Source organism: Strix aluco, chromosome 3, assembly GCF_031877795.1.
Source record: "Strix aluco isolate bStrAlu1 chromosome 3, bStrAlu1.hap1, whole genome shotgun sequence".
NCBI classification, from domain to species: Eukaryota; Metazoa; Chordata; class Aves; order Strigiformes; family Strigidae; genus Strix; species Strix aluco.
Genome location: NC_133933.1, coordinates 58,594,093 through 58,618,810, shown reverse-complemented (window position 1 = coordinate 58,618,810; position 24,718 = coordinate 58,594,093). Strand labels below are relative to the sequence as shown.

The 24,718-nt window shown below is 35.1% G+C and overlaps 1 protein-coding gene across 10 annotated transcripts in view; it reads right to left on the bottom strand.

The window, feature by feature from the left end:
- Positions 1-436: 436 nt before the first annotated feature.
- The window catches only part of STXBP5 (syntaxin binding protein 5), a 109,428-nt gene continuing 85,146 nt past the window's right edge, over positions 437-24,718 (bottom strand). For 2 of the 10 annotated variants that reach the window (XM_074818703.1, XM_074818704.1), the window contains 10 exons: positions 23,220-23,285; positions 20,228-20,287; positions 20,087-20,134; positions 14,299-14,349; positions 9,885-10,124; positions 8,059-8,428; positions 5,336-5,501; positions 4,351-4,462; positions 1,902-2,122; positions 437-1,205 (listed from right to left, as the gene is read on the bottom strand). In XM_074818703.1, coding sequence (XP_074674804.1) covers positions 1,164-1,205; positions 1,902-2,122; positions 4,351-4,462; positions 5,336-5,501; positions 8,059-8,428; positions 9,885-10,124; positions 14,299-14,349; positions 20,087-20,134; positions 20,228-20,287; positions 23,220-23,285 — 1,376 coding nt within the window. In that variant the 3' untranslated portion in view covers positions 437-1,163. Of the gene's footprint in view, positions 1,206-1,901; positions 2,123-4,350; positions 4,463-5,335; positions 5,502-8,058; positions 8,429-9,884; positions 10,125-14,298; positions 14,350-20,086; positions 20,288-23,219; positions 23,286-24,718 lie in introns of all 10 variants that reach the window. The other 8 variants (XM_074818705.1, XM_074818707.1, XM_074818706.1 and 5 more) reach the window with 6 other exon arrangements.

Here is a 24,718-nt window from a genome sequence, read left to right as displayed (position 1 = left end):
TACGTGTAAAATAGTTCTACTAGCAGGATTAGAAGTTTGCTAAACAGTATACTGACAATTATTAACTATTAGATGCTTGCCATTATTCATGCATCAGCACCTCCATGGAGTGTGAAACTGTTTGAAAACCTGAGTCCAAGATTATCCAATTTCATAGTAAAGGACTAAAGGGGCAACTAGAACTTAAGTAAAACTATCTCAGCTATTTTAATTAATGGCTGTAAAGATACATTCTGTTAAACATTTATGAAAATTTACAGCATGAATAGAACCCACAGCCAATTCTAAATGTTATAAAAACTGAACCAGTAACTATTTTTGGCAAAAAATAATATTTAACTGAAGTTTAAGTATTCTTACCACAATGAAGATGTTACCACATTTCACACTGTACGGCCATAACACAAATGAAAACTCCCAGTATGACACATTCCAGTCATATTATTCACTTAACTTTTTTAATGCAAAAATTGTGCATTCTCTTGTTTTGCACTTCACAGAATATGATGTGAATACAAGAATACTAGAGCAGGGGTCCAAGAAAAGACTATGCACAGGTCAACTATGTATATAATTTTCAACAAGAAATCTTCCAAGCTTCCAGCTTTTCTGATGAAAGAAGTGACAGCAAACTTCAACTCTTCTTCAACGATAATGGTAAATATAGTGAGTCCTAGAGAGGGTAAGCGTAAGTCAGCTACTGTCCAGCAAGACAAACAACTTTATTCCAGCTCTTGGACCCCTGATTTATTGCCTCTCCTCACAGGAGGGTATAACACTGGCAGCAATTACAGTAGCACAAAAACTTTTGGCATATGAAATATTAACACAGGATTGACCCTGCATTGCCCCTGCCCACCTCACACTACGTTTTCCCTTTACCCTCTTTTCCACATGTTCTAGTTACCTTCTCTGTTCCAGCTATCAGCTAACCAACAGCTAAGAAACACTCAAGTTTGGTTTTTTGTGTGTGTTTCTTTTAAATATAAAGCTCCTCAGTTAAAGCCATGACTGAGGTAAAACAGTGTGTGATTTGTGCTAGGAAACAACAGTATCCAATGGTGAATACTCTTTTAAATTTCAATGGTCCTGCCAAAATTAATGAAAAAACAAGATTTTTTTTCATCAGGACAAAATTAAACAGATGTAGTTGATGAGCATCATCAGAATTGGTACCACTTCTTGTCTTTGTACTTCAACATCATCTAAAAAACAAAAAACAATTTCCAATTACTGTTACTATAGCATAGCAAAAAGTACAAGACAAACAAATTATATGCTTACAAAGCAACATGAGAAAGAGGGACTTTAAGGTTTCTCAAAACTGCAACAACAATGTTGTTGAACACTGAGGGTTTAGCATGATGAATTTTCTAATGGTAGCATCACTGCTGCTGATCTGGACTCAGAAAAAGATATTTTTGGGGGGAATGGAAAGGTTGCACAAGAGTTTAGGGGATGGAAAGAAATCCGCATGAACACAGAAGAGGACAGCCATCCCATGTAGTTACTGAGGAAAAAAATTACCTTGGACTCATGGGGTTTGCACGCAACAACTGGATCTTAAGAAACACAGAAATCTCACAGAGCATTGCTCTTCTTATCTAATTCAGTGACAAATTCTTTAAGTAATGGGAACTGAGCTGCACTTTTGGAAGTCTACATACCACTCATGCAGAGGGTATGCTCTAGGCCAATGCGCCACACGACAAAACTGTTTACATTAACACTTAATCATTAGGAGTAATCACTGATAGATAAAAGGGAAGTGTCCTTTATCAATGATATTGCATTCCCTTTAGATACCTCCAACATACCTTTGCAGAAGTCAGTTACTTGCAAAACTTGCATTTATTTCACAGAGAATCAGTTTAATGTTGTTTAACATGTAACAGACTCACCTCATGAGCGTGTTTAGAGAAAGAATCAGCACTGTAAAGCATGGCTGCAGTTTTTTCTTCTAGTTCTCCTAGTTTCTGTCCTCTTTCATCTAGTGCCAACCGGGCTCGTGCTAGTTCACCAACTACACCAGATGCTGCTCCTTTGACACCTTCAATACCCCCAGGCCCTGGAATATGCTGGGCAAGACTCCTTGATGCTTTCCCAGATGCCGATTCTCCAACTGGAGGCATTTGCAAAGCAGCAAAAACAGAACAGTAAGGTTTTCTATCATTATTACACAAATACCAAATACCAATGTAACTAGTTTATAAAGAGGCACCATTTCTTTGCATGGACACCGAGCACCTAATAATAGGCATAACTACAAACAACAGTCACTACTCAATGTTACTACATGTTACTATTTAGTAAAATAGAGATTTTCAAAAATATTTCCAAGTTTCCAGGCAGGCTGTAAAATGATAACCTTTTCACAGCTCAAGTGTGAAATTAAAACTCTCTCAACAGTGCTGGCATCACAGTCATCAAAAGAATTGTGCTGGTGAAGTGGTTTTTAACAATATAGCTTATTTCACATGGAAGGTGCTGGGAGTTCAGCAGACAAAGCAGGAGAATTTTGAAAATAGAAGCTGCGGTCAGTTCTGGAAGTGCTCTGCTGGTGTAGCCAGCCAGTACAACTCCACCAGCTAAAGTTTCCTTTGATGAAAGTTCAATTTTAGATGCAGACACCTGAAGATTATGTGTCTATGCTCTCATTATTGTAAAGATCTTGTAAAAAAAATAATGTAGTGTAAATCATGAAAAGGCAGTACAGCAGTAAGAACAAATCAGCTCATCCTAAAGTAAACACCCATGAATTTTCAGCTGAACAGCTCCTGACTCCAGTGACTGCACTGACTACATCTCCTTTGCTCATAAAGGAACCTCAGGCACCTACTTCAGTCTAGACACTTAATGGACATGTCAAGCTCATGCTTGAATTGTATACTCTACAAAAGCTTGAGTGAAGGCCAAAACATTTTTGGATGTTGAAGTCAAATGAAATATTCTTCAACTCTTTTTTTAAACAATGAAATTATGGTTTAAATATTTTCTTTTTTTCACCTCTAGGAAAAAATTAACTTAACAAGGTTTGCTGCAATATTTCAAGATTTTCTGATTTGATTTTATGCTTCTAGGAGGAACAACTTAGATTTTAACTAACACTATGAACACCTTTCTGTGAATTCCCAAGAATAAAAAAGAGAAATAATTTCAGTTATTACAGATTCTGATGTGACCCTCATAGTAAATATGACTATTTAAAAGACATTTTCAGATGTCTTCTGAATTATTGAAATCACTTTCAGGCTACAATTCATCAGGCTGTTTTCTCCCATTCAATACTGTTTTCCTTCTGAAGATCTGAGCCAAAACATGAAAACTTGAAATAACGTAAAGAAATAGCTTCTAAAGTTACAAGAGTGCTTTTCTGTTGCCATGAAAAGGCAGTTTTTCCTTGCCCCAGTCACTCTAATTATAATTTGTGCACACAGATTTCTCTAACAGAATACTTGATCAACCTTTTGAAGTATTACACATATATAAATACAAATGGTATTTTTAATGCAGGAAGTGACCTCTAAATATTTGATATTTGTTCAAAATGTACAGGCACAAGTAGTAAAGACTAATTTTTATTGGATTTATTAGAGGAACCAATAAAAAAAGAAAGGATTGCCAAGAAGCCTTGTCTGTTTTAACAGCTATGTTTCATGTTAAAAAGGCAACAGTTCTTACAAATAAACTTGCATAATATGATGCTTCCTCTAGAAAATATCTGAATAAGTCAAAATTAGTTTTCTTAAATATATTAAAATTATGCATGCCATCACAGTAAAATAAACTGTAATCAAAAAACAATGAGAAAATGATAAAGCAATAAAAGCTTCACCAAATCTGAATTTTACTGTCCTATGAACAGAGAACTGAATTGAACTATCATACAGTTCTGTCCTTGCTCTCATTACTAAGGCATCTCTGCACAAGTCAAGTGAGGAAAAAGAATCTATCAAATGAACTGAAGTAGAATGCAGTTTTAATTTTCTCACTGTCCAGAATAGTCTTCTCCAGAACCAGCCCCTTTCAGTTTAACAGCATTAAGAAATTCATGGACAGTACTATACACTTCATAAAGATGAATGAAAATAAGATCAGCTTTCTCATTTGTTTTATAAGCTACTCCTGAATAAATGAGGTAAAGGTGTTTGTGAGAAAACAGTACCAAGCTTTTCTGATCTTCTTGGCAAGGTGAACAACACATAAAAGCTATGAAAGTATTTGTCATTGCCTTTTTCACTTTTCTTTCTGCAAATGTAATGTTCTATTAACACAGGTAATACATTTCTCAAGGATCACTGGCTTCCTCGGGCAGAAATACCAGAAAAATAACTAATACTAAAAACTTACATAGTTCTTCTCTGTCAAGTGACTGTGCCCCACCTCCAAACAGGCCTTTAAAGAACCCTCTGTTCGGTGCTTCTGGTGTTTCTACAGGAGTGAAGAGCTCACCCAACATTTCCTTTACAGTGAAGAAGAGACAGAAGGCATACATTATTTCACAGACAAATTAATGGAATACTCTTTCAGAGTATGTATTTTGTGGATCTGAATTTCAAAAGGAACATGCTTTAATAGGCATCTGCCTTTGCAAAGTGACTTAGGAAATAAAAATAAAAAATAAAAACATATTAAGAAATCTGTCCAAACCATCTGTTCTGATAGTTGCAAGCTTATAACTCAAGAAGTTCAGTAACATAGAAATGGGTTCAAGTCAAGCTGTATTTGCTTCTCAACTTAGGCAACACTCCTGATTTTGTTCTGTTGAAACTGTATCTACAAATACTCATATCTACACATGGTACCAAAGCAGAGCTTCCAGCCTGCATCTCTGCTATTTCAGTATTCTATACAACTTCCAAGCTGAAGCATGACTAAGAATCTTCTCAACCCCTGAAACATAATAGCTTCCTTCAAGTATCCCAAGTTAGCATTCCCCACTTATGTCAGCCTTCACCTCCACCAGCATTAATTGAACAAGGGAGTTTAACTGCACATGTTAAACAAGGAAATTGCCTATCGATCAAAAAAATAAATTAATTAAGAAACTGTTTCAAATACAAGAGGATGGATGAAACAGTAAAATTTAAGGATGGATGAAAGAGTAAAATTTAAGGATGGATGAAAGAGTAAAATTTAAGGATGGATGAAAGAGTAAAATTTAGGAGAAGTGATTCATCTCAAGTCAGACTCTACAGTAAAAAAAAAAATCAAACCATGAAAGCCAAAGTGCTTGACTTTATGACAAACTTAATTACTGTAAGCATCGTGAATCTAGAACCAAGAACCTCAGAGCATCTCTAACAAAACAGTAATGATTTTTTTAATTCATTACCTGAAGATTTTCACATGTTTCTTGACTGTAGGTGAGCCTCTGTATTTCAGTTGGTGAGACAAGATAGAGTGCTTGTCCGTTATTGGTGAAGCAGAACGTTCTGGCTATCCGCATATTGGTGAGTGGCAGGTAATATACATCCAACAATGGCCTTAAACTTGGCAAACTTAAGAAAAAGAATCAAAAAAACCGTTAAATATAGCAGGATTGTCTATTATTGATCAAGTGGCTAATTTTTAACTAGCCATACATTATTTTTCTCTTCACCATATGCGTTAAGTACCACATAAACAGGGTATCATTTAATGCAATTACAAAATCTCAAAACATAAATATGAGATTTTTCAACGTAGCACCTCAAAAGTTAAACATCTGCATCCCAGAGGCGTTCAAAAGCATCATTTAAATGATACTCTAAGAAGTAAATCAGGTTAACTTAAAACATTATTCAGTAATTACGAAGTATTTTGGTAAGTATCTGTCAAAAGTTTACAATTAGACACCCTGCCTCTTCTCTCAGGTGAAGAATTTTTCCTTGACTAAAAATACAAGTCTAAAAGGACACTTAGAAATACACAGGGGTGTGCTTTCAAAAGAAAACAGAATTCAGTAGCTTCAATCTTATGAATTACATCCACCTTTTTTGTTTGCGTATTTAAGAGGGTGTCCTCTTAGAGCAAAGTTTGCTTACCTTGTATTTTCTGCACGTGTAACTGCAGTACTTACTGCATCAAACTACTAAAGAACAGATGCAGTGCACTCAATCTATAACAATGCTCTTACTACCAAACATCCCTCTCCCTCAAAGTAATAATACAAGAAGAGACTGAACATCTGATGTCTTGATAAATAGAACCGAAAATAAACCGTTGTCTCAAAAATGTCCACTGTGAAATTTTTGTAAAAACAAAATTTACACAAGATGTTAGCTGCAAATGTACCAACAATACATTAAGCAGCTTCTGATGCAGATACCATCTGCATAAGATTACTATTTCTAGAAACTAAAAAAAGCACTAAAGGGGCAAAGTGAAGCCAAAAGCAATGAAAAAGAAAGATGTAGTTACTGCAACAGCAAGTGTTGAGGTTGGTTTTTTTGTATGATACTGAGATATCTAAATGTTAAGCTTACATTTTACAGATTGTGGATTGTATCTTAGCAAGAGACTTCATCTATGACAAACAAAAGGAAGAAGAACTGGTAACATGACTTTGGAGGCAAGTTCTACAGGTAAGAAATAAAAAGCAATATTCTCTTGTAAGCAGATCACCCAGAAATGACATTTCTGCCGTGCACGTCTCTAAAATACGAAAATTCCTAAGAGTGAGTTAGTAACAGGGAAGTGCTTTGCTTCAGACCAATGGAAGCACAAAACATCCTTACAGGTTCAAGACAAAACACAAAAACATTAGATCGGATAGGACAAGCGTGACATCCACGATAGCATTTTCACAATATCAAACAAATCTGTAACAGAATTGTTAAGTCCTGTCTAAATTTATATCAGTAGGTAGTATTGGGCATCTTGGGTATGACACAATGCTCTGAAAACTTTACACAAACAGCACATTAAGTCCACTTCCCAGCAGCAGATCATGCTTATGAAGTGACTTGGGAGTTCAACTTTCCTACACAATGTAACAATTCAATGTTTATAATTTAGCACCTACTTCTATGCAAAGCTAATTAGAAAACAATGAATACTGATGAAAACAGGATTTGTTTCAATATATGGCACCTGAACATTACTAAGTTCAGTTTTAATTAGGGAAAAAACAGTGCTTGCCCTGCAAAGTGAGCAGCATTTCGTAGAGATGTTTAGAATATATGCTGGGATATACATCAATGGGGTTAACAGACAACAATCAAAACTTATTTTTTAATTGTTGTAGGCATCAGCTTTAGTTTTGTTCCTAACAACTTCCTGAAGAAGTATATTTTTAGAGAATTTCCCAAGCTGAGAGCTTGTTTTTGCAACCTTAAAAATAACCTTTTAGGAATTTTACCGGCACAGTTTTATAATGCCGTGTTCCACATTCATCTCAGCATTAGCCATGACTAAAATGTAGGTGCAAGGGTACAGGTATATACACACTGCTGTTCAGAATAAAACAGCATTTGGAAATATTAAAGGGACATGTTAAAATTACATAGGTGACATGTAAGTATATTCAAACATTACTTTTACACATTTAAACTCATAACTTAAACCCCTTACTTTATATGACTTATTTATATACTACAACTGCTAGCAACTAGTCTTGACTTTATAGCCTGAGTTTAAGGCCTTTAAGACATGAGCAAGCTACACAACAAAATGGTAAGCTTGAGGCATGAATGTGATGCAAACAGCTGCACAAAAATATTCAGAGTCGTGGTCAGGTACCAGCTGAACGTCTGACTCAAGGCAGTTTTCTCCATCAGGGAGTAAATTCACCTCTGAGACAAACTTCATCAACTCACAGACCTATATCACATGTTTGGAACTATCTGTTGAATCACGGTAGCTTGAGCTAAGTGGTGAGACTTTTTCATGTGTTAAAGGCATAACTAAGAGGAATGCATAATCAAAATTATCCAGGCCCAACTGTTAGAGGTTCATCAACACTGAGTGAATGTAGATTTTTTATTTTATTCATATTCTAATGGAAAAGGAAACTTTTTATCTAGCAGAAGATTATTTTTTCTTTTTATATTTACGTTACTATCAAACAGGTCTTACCTAAAAGTCATAATATGTCCATTGGCACAGAAACATGCAAGGCAGATACTGTTACTCAATGACACTATGTCTCCACGAAGAACAAAAGAAGTCTCTGTTATGTTTTGCTTATAAATACAGTTCTGGGATGGCAGTGAGATAACTTTTGCTTGCTTTTCTGAACATATCACTGCATATTGGTTTTCACTGATTTCCTGAGAGGAAGAAGGGGACACTGAGACAGGTCGTCGCTTTTTTGATTTATCTTTTTCATCTTTATCTTCAGCAACATTGTGTTCTCTCCAGGGTTCATGTGCTGGTGGGACCAAAGATCCTGTGGTATCCAGAAAAGCCATTCTCAGAATTGCCCCTTTTAGCCTCAGGATGGTTCCTAGGAAAAACAAGTAGAGCACATATCTAAACCAGTTCTCCTAAATTGTCTTTCAAGCCACAACATATTGCTTTAAGAAGCTAGCACAAAAAAAGAAAACAAGAACTTAGGCTTGCCTCTGTAGTGAAACAGACATACCAAAACCTTTGGAGGTTTATCTAAAAACCAATGAAGCAGGTGCAAAAGCACATACGTATTCAAGAAAACGTTAAACCAGTTTTCAAGAGTTAAGTGTATGCATACTCTTCCTTTAACTTCAACAGAAATTTATACATTTAAGTGAGCCAAGCTGGAACGCACATTTGTTCAAAAAGTTCAGTGTCACAAATGCAACTCATTTCATTCTCTTCTGAGGAGTACACAGTGTGCTTAAATCAACAATAAGTGTTATTAGTCAAAGGTGAGCACCTCCTTTTTCTTTAATACAAACGTGGGTTTTTTTGCCTCCCTGCAGTTCACGCTTGAATCTATCTCTCTAGCACAAAATGGAAGAGGAATAAGTTTTCCCTCCCCTCTGTTTAAATAATTGTCTCTGTTTCTTATTTTCTTACATTTCTTATTTTACTTACATTTATTCACACATAAGTAAAAACATGAACATTTGTTAAGTACACAAAAAAATCATGCACATGGCAGTATCTTTTAAAGCTTATGCTACAGATGCAGTGATTAAACATACTGTCTAGTCTCCAGCCTTGCCTTTACAATCAAAGCTGAATACTGCTGCCAATACCAGACTTGATAAGCACAATTCACATATATGGCCTAGAGGTCACACTATTCCTAATCACTATTTCAATCAAATAGCATTGCAATTTGCATGTCCTGATACCAACAACTGTGTGAGCAAAATGGAGCAGAACAGCATGTTCTGCATGAGACAGCGGTAGCAGGAAAACTGAATCTATGACTAACAGCATATTCAGCAAACCATTAATATGTAACTACAACAAAATCAGTTGCTGTGTATCAGAAAAAGAAGATACAAGATGTCTCACAGCAATACAAAGGAATATTTTATCACTAATATTTAAAGCTAATTGTTCAATATACAATGCTCAATTTGTATTCCCTTTTCATGATGCAGGAAAAGCAAAAGTTTTCTACTTCATGACCAAAAGAAAAATTGAGCATTTGAAATACTCTTGTCTTCTGCTATCTCTGTTTGACAATTGCCAGGTACTACATTAAGGAAAGCAAACATGCCTTTCTCAGCAAGAATACATTTAAGTGGTATTTTTATATTATATGAGATCACATTTTCAACCTTGCAACTTCAAAACTCTAGTAATGAAGTAACCAATCTAGATTGTTAATCTTAGTAGCTAGATCAATGGAGTATGTATTAATTTTTAATTAATCCATACTTCAGAAAAACAGTTTCTTTAAAAAATACCTGTAAAGAACAACAATACTTTAATCAAAGTATACTTTAGCCCATCTGCTTTATACATACCACTAGGAGAAACAATTACTGGCTGAAGAAGTCTTTGCTCTCCTCCTGGGGGTAAGTTCAGTACAATGACAAGCACTGTACCCAGCGTGGTCCCAACCCACAGGCATGGGGAAGGTGATGTATCAGACTTTCTTGTGAAAGTCTCACAAAAATGAAGAGCTGAAATTGCCTCGCGTGTCTCTTTATCAATGCTAGTAACACTAGAACTCCGGGATCGGCTGAAAGAGTTGTCTTTGACATCTGAAAATAAATCAGTATTAATTAAAAAGAATGGCAAAATGCAGGGATTAACAGAATACAGATTTTCTTTTTTGTTCTTTAGCATGAAGTATGTACTAACTACCATTCTATTGATTATTGGTCCTGTATTCTTCCTTAGTCATATTTCCTTTGGCCCAGTTTTCAACACTGGATCCTGAACAAAGTGCCCACTCTTTTTGCCATTAGGTAATTGTCACGAACGTATTTCTGTCTTCTTGGGACAGAGAATAACAGTTGTCATCAAACAGGACTCCTCCTTTAAAAAACTGAATTACAAACCTCTCTGCCAATTGGTTCATTGACCAGATTAATAAATACTGGCTTCCATGGAACATAGTTTAATAATCTTATGAAGATGCAACTATTTTACTTTAAGAACTGCAGTGACATCCAGACAGCACATGTAACCTGTAATGACTCATAGTAATATTGTCCCACTTTAGGAAACTGTATGGAGGAGCTAACAGGCTATTTACACACACCCAAACTTTTAGTAAGAGAAACATCAAATGCTACCAAATGCCACCTGGCACTGGTATGCAAAGCTGAAGACTTCGATTTTGAATACTGTAGTGTAGTGCCAGAAATGACACTAAAACTTTTCAGGACGTCTTGCTCACTGCTTAGCAAATAAGGTTCTCTTAAAAAAGAGTGAATTCTAATAGTAACAAAACACAAACCAGTAAACATGCTGCTCCGTTCTAGCTGCATGCTGTCTGCATATGTGACGATACTTAAAACATCAGCATGTCTGAATTTAACTGTGCATTCATGAATTAATGTTTTACTTAACTCATCATTCCAAAATTTAGCACAAGACAACCCTTACTAGTAAAAGCTTGATGAAATTTATATCATGACTTTAAAAAAATTAAGTTATGGTTTTGGATCTTTGGGTAGGGTATAGATGCAATTGTCATCTTTAAAGTAGGATTAAGATCTAAAGATAACATCTAACCACATACTTTCTGGAAGTATCACTATGCTAATTTCATTAAATTATTGCAAAATGTTCTACAAAGAACATCTAACATGCGTTTGAAAAAACATACAAACTAGATTTCAACGGACTAAGTACAGACATCTACTCAGCACACAGTGAATCTTCTCAGGATACCTGTCTCATTCCAAGAAGGTTACAAAAATTATTGCCCTGCTGAATTTTTTTGTTGTCCTGCTAAGTCAATATTTATTGTCCTGCTAAGTCAAATGTAAAACATGGGTTACAGAAAGAAACTAGGTCAACCACTCAGATGTTGACATCCTAAGTTTTCACATTTAAAAAAAATCAAATCCAGAGTAAAACAATGAAAACAATTACTTGTTTTTATAATTCTTCTAATGACCACAAACTCTTAAGATGCTTGGTTCTTCAGGCTTGAATATTTACTAACTTAATGTTTTTCCAACTCTAACATGGATTAATCAGTCTAAATATATGTTAACGGCAATAGGCATAAAATTAAATGTGCATTTGTTGAGTTACATCTGGTTGAATACTTGAAAAGCATGTGTACAAATTCCAGAAACATTGGAATGGACCGGAAAAACACCATAAAAATTAAGTTGCCAGACAATATGGGCATTGTGGAGAGTGAACAACTCATTCAGAAGAGAGAACTAAAGGTAAAGAGTTTAACTGCTTTAGTGCATATTATTTATCCTGAAGTCAAAGAAGAATCTATGGTTTGTTAATGAATTAGTTTCAGATGAAGAGGAAGGAACAAGTGTGATGACCCACTACACACCACTTCATCGGAAGGATGGAAAGATGAGGCTCTTTTGAGCAACTAAACCAAAAGACTGGACCTAGTGGCAATGGTATCAATCATCTGGATTACAACATTGAAAAGCAATGGTATAATGCAGACCAGAGTATGTTCAGGATAACTTCTGTTTTAGAAAGTGGAGGATAAATACAGAAGCACATACTTTGGATTTTGGTTTGGCTATTTAGGGAGGAAAAGGGGTAGGTTAAAGATCTAAAGACAGAAAAGTAATTTGAAAGAATGAGATCATGGAAGAGTAGGTTTCAAGAAGCCATGGAAAGAAAGGAGAAAAAATGATAAGGATAATGACCTTGGGAGAAAGACATTCCAGCGATCTCCTAGAGCCAGTAGATACTGGCACATAAGTGACAAAAAAAATACAGGCAATGTTTGAACATAGCTACGTGAAAGCTATCCCTCTAGGAGAAAAGACAGAAGTAAAAAAAAAAAAAAGATTGATTGCCTAAGTTATTTACAGACCTGAAAACCTAGAAGAATTTTACACAGAACAAAATGAGGCATCTGAGTGCAGGTACCCCCACACATGCGAAGTCAAGCAAAACCAGTCAAAAGCTATTAGAATGCAGAATGTATAAACTATTTTATGAGTATACAAGAAGTGAGATGACAAAAAAATGCCATTATTTCTGTAGAAAGAATAGTAAATATTAAATGCAGAAAATGCTGAAACTCGTTCAGGATCAGAAAATGCTGAATTTCAGCATTCTCTTTTCTCCGGTCTTCATTAAAAGAAAAGAACACTTCTAAGTACTTATTGTTATCAAAGAACTGGGAGTAAAACAGTAGAATTAGAATGAATTGGATAATATTTAAGTACAAATGTGTTCCAGTTTGCAAAGTATGATAAAATTCACCCTAAACTGAAATTATCCCTAAGCCATTAGTAAACATAGTAAGGATGAACAGAAACAGATTGAAAAAAATCAATTTTTTCTGCTCTCTCATGCAAACAAGGCTACAGTTAAATCCCTCTAGTTCTCAGCACAAGAGTTTAGAAAGATGAGGAAAACTTCCAAGTCCAGAGAAGATTAACAGAAGCCCTCCTAGATTTAGACAACATAACCTAAAAAAGGAGAAGGAACTGAATTTTGTAAAATAATCTGAAAAAATAAAGATTAGAGATATGATAACTGCTTTTAACAGCATAAAAGATGACCACAAAAAGATAGGGAGCACTTGTTATGCCTGTTCATTGTGGAAAGGACAAGAAAAAGTAAAAATGGAAGCAAGGAAGATTAAGTAACAGGAAATTTATCTGACCATAAAACATTGGACTTTCTGTCTGGGATTTTTTCTAAAAACTTATTTATTGGAGGCTCATGCATAGATCAGAGGTTAAATTGTCAGCATCTGAATCTTTGCCATAGCAATGGATTAAAGGATCTCTGAAGGTTCCTTCCAACTTCACGTTTCTCCGAGTGGAGCATTTCGCAATTATAAATTGTAAGTCAGGGTGGTCTAGCTCGGTTTCAGGATATCCCAGGGTGCCATAGGCTCTTTCCTTGCTGACAGCAGTTATCAAATACACAGTTCTGCAGCTGCCAGTCTGATCCCGGTCTCTCTTCTGCTGGGGTTGTGGTAGCAATTCTGCTGGAGGTGGTGGAGCAAACTGCGGCAGACAGGAGGCAGCTTTCACATTCAGGCTGCATCTACTGCTGTAGGTTCACAGCTGTCCCCCATCATCTTTAGAGAACAAGACAGGGGAGCTGGATCTGATCTACAAGCTGGCAGTGAAAGTACTAAAATAAATAATAAATCTACTCATTTGTATGCTGTTTTAGTTTTGCAATATAATGATACTACAGACCTCACAACTGAACCGCTTCTTATATAAAAAGTTACTGTGCTTTTTCAAGCAAAATGAAATTCTCAGACTGATCATCCATCCAAACAGCCGGATATTACTTTCATTTAGAGAGAGTGGTCACAAGACAATTAACATTCATAAAACTATGTCCAACTATTTGTTGAGTGGACCTCAACATATACTGTTATTCTTAAGATACTTTGTTTTTCAATTTAAAATGTATCAGATGGTTCTAAACAGGCAGCAATTTTCCTTACATTACCTGTTTATTCATGCTTTTGCTATCACAGCACTACTGATAAAGTGAACGACAGAGGCCTAAAAATTATGATGAAAGTGCGATAAGCCATGTACAAGATTTGCAGGCTTACCTTATGATGACAGCAATGTCATTTTGTGCCTGAGAGCCCCCCAAAAGAGTGGAATTAATATTTTAGTTCTACACTTCAGATAAATGCAACATAAAGTCATCATAGTTTACATAATTTAGGACTCTAATGTACTCGCATTGTATAAAACAGTTTTAGTAAAAATAAAATCAACTATGTAAACTTACCTAAATCAGGCTTTAACTCAGTTGGCAAACTTAGCTTCCTGGACATCTTTGCTGAAAAGTGAAGTATATCTTTTTTTTAAAAAGAATAAACATGATTCTGCTGGCCTTTATTTGCTTCTTTCCCAATATTTAATATATCATTGTTTATTACATTAATTGCAGTACTTAACAGAATTTCTACTAAAGCAGAGCCTCACTTCCACGAGGGAGTGGTGCAAAGTAAAACATGGAAGATACCAAAATCCCCAAATATATCGTTTTATTACTTTTGCCAAGCTTCATTTCTCTTCAAGATTCAGGCAGAACTTGATTGGATGAATTTTGATTTGGCTCAACCTCAAGTTTTATCTCCTCAGGTGAGAGGACAGAAAACAGACTGTTGGCTATTGCAAGAATGTGCACTGAAGTTTACATAAAGTTAACATCCCATCCCCTCTTCTGCCCTATTTTCTGATCAAACCTGAGATATTTAAAATAGAAAAGAGATGATCTTTTAATCACACTAAAACTTTAATGCACATGTGTAAAAAGCTAGTAATCTGAGACACAATCCGCAACCTTAGAAGAATGACATTACACAGAATAATTATAAAATCAACAGCATACAAACACTTGCAACACTATCAAACAAAAGATAGTATAATTTTGATAATACTGCTGAAGTAAAAAATACCACTTGAGCTCATGCCTGACTTGGAAAATTCTCTTTATAGTAATGGAAATCTTCTGGTCCATTTAAAATGCAGTACAATACTAACAAATGCTGCTAGAAAAGTCACTAGGAAACTAGCAGCCATACATCCCTCTTCCATCTTTCTTTCATGAATTACTGAGGAAGGAATAATTTTGATGTAGCTTAATTACTAGACCAGGGCTAGACTCTGAATTTATTTCCCAGACAAATTCTTGATTTTTGATATACCATTGAATTCTTCACTATCTTGTAATGGTAATACTTCTCTACCTAAAGTAGATGTTGAGAACAGCCTAAATCTGGAGTACCTTGTAATGGATACCAGCCATAAAGCAGCCTGAATCTTGCTGCTTCTTTCCACTAAAAAATGGAGTTAACTTATTCTAATTACCATTTTAACAGAAATCATTCTGTTTTCTACATATCTTGAAGAACAGCATGTGATTTAAAGTTACTTCTATTCCTTCAAAAAGTGAAATACTTCATTGTATCATCAATTATGCTCATCAATATTGCAAATGCTAGTTATCTGAATAGTTGAACAGTTTTATTCCTGTCACACATTATAAAAATTTGAGAATAAGACTCCAGAAATAATCTTCTAATTTCCTTCATGTGTCAATGTTACAAAGTATGTCTTATTCAAATTAAATTGACATTACTTACTCTCAGACTAAAATGCTAGTCACTTTAACTTAGTGCAGGCTGAAACTGAAAAAGGCAGACTGACGACGTGTTTTCTACCCTTATACTTGCATTCACACTGGCATCTGTCTAGCTTAATGGCAAGGCCAAAACTCATCTAAATGAAGTTTCTGCCAAGGGTTGTTCTCAATAAGATCAACTCCTGTTTCAGAACAGAGCTCAGCTATACAAACAGAAAACCATGGTACAAAACAGCACTAGTGACCAGGAACCCATCTTTTTTGCTCTCAGGTTGAGTTTACATCAGCTTGAAAGAGATCATGAAACCTCATCTGGAATTGTCAGTTACAAGACAGGCACTCCTCATCATAAGACTTGTTTTCTGTATTAGACACATAAATCATAAAAGCCGAGATACTGAACAAAAGCTCAAGTATGCACACAGAAAATAATTTATTTTTGGCTTTTCACAGCTTTTACCATGTGTGAATACCTGCAATGATTAATTAACTTAGCCACTTTGAAGACCTGAGTGGTCACTTTTGGCTTTTCTAATACAAATGTTTAACACAATTTTAACATTTTGGAGAAAACTGCTCCCCACCAAAGATAGTAGGTAACAGATAATATAGCAGGTAATAACAAGTACAGGCAAATGCATTGGATTCTAAGAGTCAATTCACAGTTTTAGCTTTTTGTTTCTTAGTGAAAGGCCAGCTGTGTGAACTAGGTTGATAAGGTAAAAGAAATTTGTCAGACATCATTTTCTATAAATGCTGAACTACGCCTCATTAATAGGACAAGAGGATACATGGATTGTTAAAAAGGATGTCACTGCTAGAAATCGTGAATTAATGTGTTATGCAAAAAAAATAAATTTCAAAACGTACATTGTGCCAAAACCCTCAATAATTCAAATGTAAATAGGAAACAAGAACCTATTTAGGTAGCAGTAGTGCCATCTTGTGTTTAAAGAAAGAAGTACCTAAAGATGCAATAAGAAAATAGGAGTATTTTGCCAGCTAAGTTGTTTTTAACTAACATTACTTAGTATAAAAATACCCTGCTTGTATTTGTATCTGGCTTACAGTTTACAATAGTTTTGGAAAATTCAGTTTTGCTATGCCTCAGACAAAAAACAGCAACATGCTAGACAACTACGTCACAAAAGATATAAATCAGAGAAATGGAAAAGATAGGATAGAGATCTACAGAGTGCTCAATGTCAGGCTTTTTACTCCAGTTGTACAACAGGGCAAAGGTGATGGTGACTGCTCCTGCTAGGTGTGGCTGATCTCAAGTAGTAGCTGTCATACCAGAGTTTAAAACCTCTTTTGGTGTGGTGGTGGTTGCTGCAGCATTTACAGCCAAGACTACCCGTCTATACCTGGTGTGAGACAAGGAGGCAGAGACTGGGAAGCCGTTTTACTCCTCCTAGTAGACTGCTGCTCAAAGCAACAATGACTATTTTGCCTGTGCTTACACCTACATTTAATACTCCTCTAAATCAGAAAACCTAGAGTCATACACAGGCACACAAACATTCTCTCTGTTGATAATATATACAATTAAATAAGTAGCATATAAAAGTACAATATTAGAGAACTGCCCAAAACCAACATTCAGGATTCTTGGAGATTTCTCATAGGTCAGGCTTGAGGGTGCAGGTGTTAAAATATGAAAGGTTACCATGAATAGCATGTTATATTTCAGCATAGCAGGCTCAACCAATTCAATGAAGAAAACCTGAAGGCTGAGACATGACTAAGCTATCAGTAGAAAGCTGTGGCTTAAAAGTAATAGATACATTTTATTTGCAGGGGGTTATCCTGAGCTGATACTCTACAATGTACGGCACATCAGTTTGAATATCTTAATAGATATACATGGCAAAGCTGAAGTGTTATGCTATTGTTGCAGTCTTCGATGGGTTTCGATCCTTTAATGAAGCAAGAATCCTTGTCTGATTGTCACTAATGATAGAAATCTGTAGAAATTAAGATGTTTCTATATAAGTTTCAATGAAATAATTAAATTGTCAACAGCTTCATATTTCTCAATGTATGTGTATTATGTTACCACCTTACAGCCCTGTCACTGAAACGGTATTACTTCGCACTTTGCAAGCAGTATTCCCTTACTCACTGTTCCCACGTGACAAAAAACACAAGAGTGATATTAACAGCAACGGAAATTATCAGTGTAAATAATTCTTGTTCTGTTTTGCAATCCATTGGGCAGGTTATATTTCACACATTGACAAAGAATGGAAAAAAAACTTGAACCAGCTGCACTAAATGCCAGTGCAAAGAGCTACAACCATGCTACATACATCAAATTTATCCATGTGAACACAGTTAAACAATTTGTTTCATACAACATGGTGAAGTTAATGACAGTGACACACACATTTTACAAATCTCATTTTCCATTCACATTTAGTTAGAAATTCAGTTTAAAACAATGAAATGCAAACCCATGCAACTACTAACACTGAATAAGAGGTGTTTTACTTTTGTGGAAGAGCTTAGAATGTAAGTTCAGAAGAGCCATGCAGAGTAAACATGCCAGAGAAGGTGTGGAAAACATGGCAGTGAAAAATCCATTCAGTGCACAGCATGGAACCACTCAAAACTCTAACAGAATGCAGATGAAATAATTAAGTTTCTTTAAACTTCCAATAAACTGTGCAAGTTACACAAATCACAGTATGGGCTGACTGGGAGACACTTATGAATTACACGTCAAATGCATTATTGTCTCAATTAACTCTGCGTTCAATTTACACCCTAAAGAACACATTACTTGTAAATAAATGTTTTGCTTTAACTGTGAAAAACAGTTACAATACTTTCAGTTGAAAGGCTTCAAGCTGAAACAGATGTCTAATTCTATAGAATTGTCATTAGCATGTTTTATTAATACTGTAACATTACTCTGAAAAAAGTGAAAAAATAATGAAGTCGCATTCAAGCATACTTTTTTTTTGCACAAGACAGGCTGTCTTAAGTTCAGAAGAGACTGCTTTGGGACAAAAGGGAAACATTACCTCATCAACAGGCACTGATATAATGCACAAGATGAAGTGTTGTTCATCTCATTAGAACTGAACATAGTTTCTAGTTAGTCTGAATTTCCTTTAAGAGAACATATTAATCAATACTCATGCAAATGATACTTTTTTTTAATTACAGATGAATTGATATACTATATTATTGACAGCCATTTGCTTTCTTGAATTATATTCAGGCTTCCGCTGTCTCAAGAACTCATCTTCCCTAACATTTCTGTTATCACTGAAAGGAGGGCTCAACACAGTACTGAGAAAAGGGCATATTCTTGCTCTTCCTCATTCTGTACCTCAGATTCCAAAGATGACTTCATTACACTTGTATTTATCTCGCCATATTTCGATTCTTCTCAATCACTGAATTGCGATGAAAGGGATTAATGGTTTAGGAGAAAAGTTAAATTCCCAAATAGCAAATCAAAGGGACACTACAGGAAAAGAAATCTCCTCCTCCCTAATCTTAACCAATGGTTCCAAACAACCTATGAAATAGTAGTATAGCAAACAGTTTTACTATATGAAGTAGTTTCAACCTTTGATCTGACTAAAGAGATAAAATGAAATCCTGCTACAATGACATACTAATGTACTAAATGAAAACAAAATGAACCATCAACACAGCAATTCTGAAATGAAAATAACCATATCCCAGTTAAGGAAGAAGAGTCCCTTTCCCAAAATTAAACCATACAGCCTCTTGCCTTCATTTATTTAATGATGCTGTTATCAGAAGCAGAGTTAATTTCCATTCCAATCATAAAAGGGTTCAATCTACCTGTATACAACATATTCCAAGGAAATTTTGTCACCAAATTGTTAAGACAAGTCTGGAGCTGGCAGGGCATTGCATCACTGCTGGATGCAGGAAAGTAAATGCAGTTCTGTAACAGTAATGTGGTGTACTTATATGAGCAAGTCCTCTTCCAGATGATTAAATAGAAACATGATACTACCTCTATCCTGACCATAGTAACATGGAAATCTGACCATATGGCTATGAATGCAACACATAAGAAGACATTAAATCAGCCACATCTCCTCAAAGAGAGCGTACCTTTGCAAAAGTAGTGGAATAATGTTGTGACTTGCATAGACTGAACTCTTAGTACGGATTAGAATTTCACCCATCCAGAAAATAGAGAAGTGCAATTGTAAAATCAGAGAATTTGAACCACCAGTATCCTTGATTTTCTTAAAAATTGTACCCAGCATATTTAGTACAGAAGCAGCCCACAGAATTACCAATTAGCATAAAGAATGAAAAATTAATAACTTGATGCATTGAAATTTGAATTTTATTTTGTTTTTTGCTGCTGGGTTAGTGTTGCATAGAGTAAGGCACTGGATTAGGAACAGAGCAGAATTTTTCTAGTTCCTACCTATGTCATTGGCTACCATCTTGGAAAACTTTCTGCTTTTGGTCTTCACTGTAAATAATATTTTAATAAAAAAGATCAATCTAAGTGTATCAAAAGATAAACTGAAGAAAAATAAAACTATAGAAGAGAAAAATACTGTACCCTTTTCTATAAAATTATTCATTTTTTGATCATCATCAGAATTGTTTGGTGTACCAGAACCTATGAGTGAAGACAGAATGGAATAGATATACAAACATATACCTTTGACAAAACCAATGTATTAATACAAGCTTTCAGTTCAAGGAAGATACAAAGATGTATTAAAATATCAAATAGTGATACTGGCATTCTCTGTAGCTGTACTAGATACTATGAAGTCCCAATTTTTTTGGTACAACAGGAATTCTGCCACAGTAAGATTAAACCACAGAAATTATAATGCAAGGTACAATGCTGCACAGTGCAGCAAGTTTACTGCTAGAAATATTTCCCTCATTGAATAAAATGTTTACATTGAATAACTAGATTGCTCTCCTAATCATGGTTCCAGACACAAAGATTAACCTAAATTAGGACTCACAGAACACTGCTGTATGAATAAACTTAAGTTTTGGAAATTGGTTTTGTTTTTTGTTTTTTTTTTTTCCCAACACAGTAACTCACTGTTGAGCCACAGTTCAACTGTCCTGCAGACAACTCAGAGCCAGTGTGGACACCTGGGATTTTTCTGAATCCTTAACAGTGAAAAGCCAGTGGGGGCTATACACCACAACTTGAGGCTTACCACCATCATGAAATCAAAACACAGTTGAACTAAAAAAATGCCAAATTTAATTGGATTTTATATTGTGGAAGTGTAAAATAAGAATAGAATGTAAACATTTTGGCACTCATGAACACAAGAACTTGACAGTTTACAATGCTATACCATGTTTTATGGGTCAGATAAATGCCCCGGGAGCCTAAGCTTATTACTGCTTAATAAGTACTGTAGAAAAAGCAGGAGATAAAATTATTTCACTTGCATTTTCACAATATTTACATAGTTCTATGTTATGAAAACTGTAGGATACTCTTCTAACTTGCATAGGTAGGTAGTCCCTTTCACAGTCCTCTCAAGTGTATAACCACCCACTGGAGGAAGTCTAATGGAAGTTAGCTTCCACTTCTCTTCACCTGGGCATGGAAAGGTTGAAGAGGTGGAAGATTTCGATTGCTTGTGCAAGTGCAGACTTCAGCCTTTATTCAAGTATGAAGTAACTTCAAAATAGTCTCAGATAGTCAACTCATAAATTGAGGACTGATTTCCACCTCTGCAGGATAAGGATTTTCCCCCTTAACTCTGTTTCATTTCAGGACATTTGAGTTCATCTATACTAAAGTTGCCTCCTTTATTGATCTTCTTAAAGAAATATCATAATTGCATACATTTTTAACCTACTTCAGCTAACACAACGTAGACAGGAGGGAGGGAACGAGCTAAACAGAGAGGGAGGAAAGGCAAATTGTTAAATTTAGGATTTTTCCATCTAAATCTTGATTTGCATCTTTGGGCTTGCTTTCATTGCACTGCACTGTTAGTGAAAATGATGAGTTTTACTCTACTTCAACTCCAAATTATGAAAGAAATCCCGTAATCCAAATTAGTGTTTCAAGTTTTAGTGGTACCAGTTGGAAGTGGTTTGGGCTGACATTTGAGTGATGCTGGAGCAAGGAGAAAAAAAAGATGTAGATTAAGGGTTACAACTCATTAGCTGTTCATTGTACACATTTTATAGAAGTCTATCAGAAAGCACTTAGCCTGGACTTTAAGTGGGTCAAATTCAAATACCTTAGTAAGAATGATAATTCTCCTCTATCTTGACAGACAAAATTATTTACTCCAACTGCAGCACTGCACAGCCAAGTTGTTTACAGATATCGGTCTTGATATTTAAAAATGAAATAGGAAAGATGTACTTTATTCTAAACACCGCAAAAAATGCTTGCATTAAAAATGGTACGGAAGTTGACAACTTCAGTATACCAATGCTTAGCATTACATAGGTTTGTTATGAAATCACATCTTTTTAATTAAAATTTTCAGCCAAATTTTGCTTTAATTATAGATAGAGTAAATTAGGTTTAAGAAACAGTTAAGTCAAAAAGAAAATTACACCGACTTACCTAGATGAGTTTTGCACAATTTAAAGTTAACATCAAAAGACAGCAGTTGTCAAATCAGAAATAAAAATTTATGTTAAAATTTCTACTAGAGCTACAAACAGGATATTTTGTTTTGTTATGCCTTCAACTTGGCTTTGAAAGGTACAAGCTACAATAGAAAAGGAATCCTTCTTTACCATTTTGCACTACATTGAAAAGGGTGCACATACTACTTTAGATACTTGAGTAAACCTGCAGTTTTGTCCTTTGCTCTAACTTTGAGTACAGCTTTGAATGAAACCGATAAAGTGACATATTACTTTAAAAGTTCTCAAAGTAATAGTGAATATAAGTTTTAGCTACTACGTGAAACGTTCATCTCGAATACTACATATTGACATATACCATTAAGTATTTACACGGCTATAGCCTCAACCAGCCAATATTAAACAAAATGCTAAGTAGTATTACATATTGCTGAAGCTTTTATTTAAAACTTTCACATACGGTAGTGGCAACTAAAAAAAACAGGAGGGGATAGTGTTAAGTTGGGAACTCCTACTTTGTAAGGGTGTCGGTTTCTGATTCTAAAAAAAAAAAAAATAATAATTTACCACTTATGAGGAAGCAGAAAAACTAGTTCTTTTTACAGAAATAATCTTTATCACTTCTGAGGACTCTGAAACACAATCACATGAACCATTACAGGAATTTGTGTATCTCTTATCAATGTTTCAAAGCTCCATCGTGCAGTACATTCCCTGAAGCATAAATATTTCAGATTATATCTCTCTTCACTCATCTTTATGACATATTCCTATTGTATCTCTTAAATCAGCCTTGTTTTAAAAATGCAGTTGTGCAACACGGCAAAATTTGTGACAGCTCAAACAGTTTCTGAGAAGACAACAGGTTTTATACAATTACTGAACCAGTAAGTGCTGACTTAAAGCATGCCATCTTCTGGGCGAATAAAAAGCTGAAGATCAGAGAAAGTGAAGATTACCTGAAGTGGGTGATTTGCAGCGGTCTTCTGGCACCATTGTACCTTCATTAATATCACAAAGACCTGCTGAAACACAAAAACAGTGTATAATAAATACGGCTGCTATTTTATCCTTTCTTCCACTGCTGTTAGGAACTTAATTTCTTATTAGCTACAAACTAGCCAGTTGTGCTAAAAAAGAAAGTAACAGAAATTTTAGTTTGGACATTACCCACAGTGACTGTAGAGTCACTTCTTCTTACTAAACGTTTTCCTTACAAAATACACTTCCTCAATAGATTTCAGTGAAAACCACTAGATTTTCAGCAAGACAGACTTATCAGAACAGTTAATTATTTACACGCCATAGATAATATATTAAGTACAAATATAATTTCTGTTTTGAAAAAATCCTAGTTATATTAAAAGTGTAATTGTAAGAGAAAGTCAGATGAAATAGGATCTTGAAGATTACAACCATGTGTGCAGTATGACAGGGGCTTTTTTCAAATTATTTTCCCACTATTACAGTGACATGCTTTGTATTTGCTGTTGCATTGCTAAGTTTGTTTTTCAGCAAAACTCCTTATTGATGTCACTTACAGAATTCTAGGGTGCTTATGAAAGTGTTCTTCCTTGCGTGGAGGTATTTCACTAAATTCTTACATCGTCAAATCTGATCATTTGAATAACTGCAGTATGTTACTATCTAAAAGCTCACTCCTTCCATTCCAGTGAAGGAAGTAAAGCATAGGAGTCCACAATCAAATGCTGAAAATGGAAGTTGCCTCATAAGCATCCTAAATATTATTCCACAGCACTAACTGGAAGCATACAAGGAATTTTCCTATTTTCCTTTTTGACAAGAAATTGATGTCAAGAGTGCCCATGATTAAGTGAATTTTATTGACATTTTAAGGCCATCTTTAGTTTTAGATAATAGAGTTTTCCTTCAGAAATTTCATGATGTGATACTAACGCAAACTTAACAGTTAACAGTTAAGAAATGTTTGTTAAAATGAAAGGTTTTTGCATGCACACAAATATTTCAACTAGTCAAAAAGCTTGAGAGATGTAATGGTATGGCTAAGGGAACAAGGGCTTGCACATGCAAAGCCTGTCTATACAGCTGTATACTACACACTCACTAGTACATCTGTACATATCTGTTAACAGATGACAAGAAAGTACAGAACAGCACTACTCTTCTATCAAAGCTTTAAAGTTTCCAAATACTAAACCAGGAGTTAATCATTTAAAGGAAAAAAGGTTATCCTGAAATATTGTATCAATGTGGAACATATTAAAAGTGTCGCATTCACACAATTTCATTTATGCAAAATAGTCTTTTTTAAGATTGCTAAAAGCATATACATCTTGAACCTCAAAACTCAATTACTAGGATTGATAATAGTGGTACATATTCTCTAACAAGGTATGATTTGACATCTGAAAGCACCAGAGTTTTAAATATGCATGAGAGTAAATGTTTTGTACTAGACAGGGTTATGTAAAAAGAT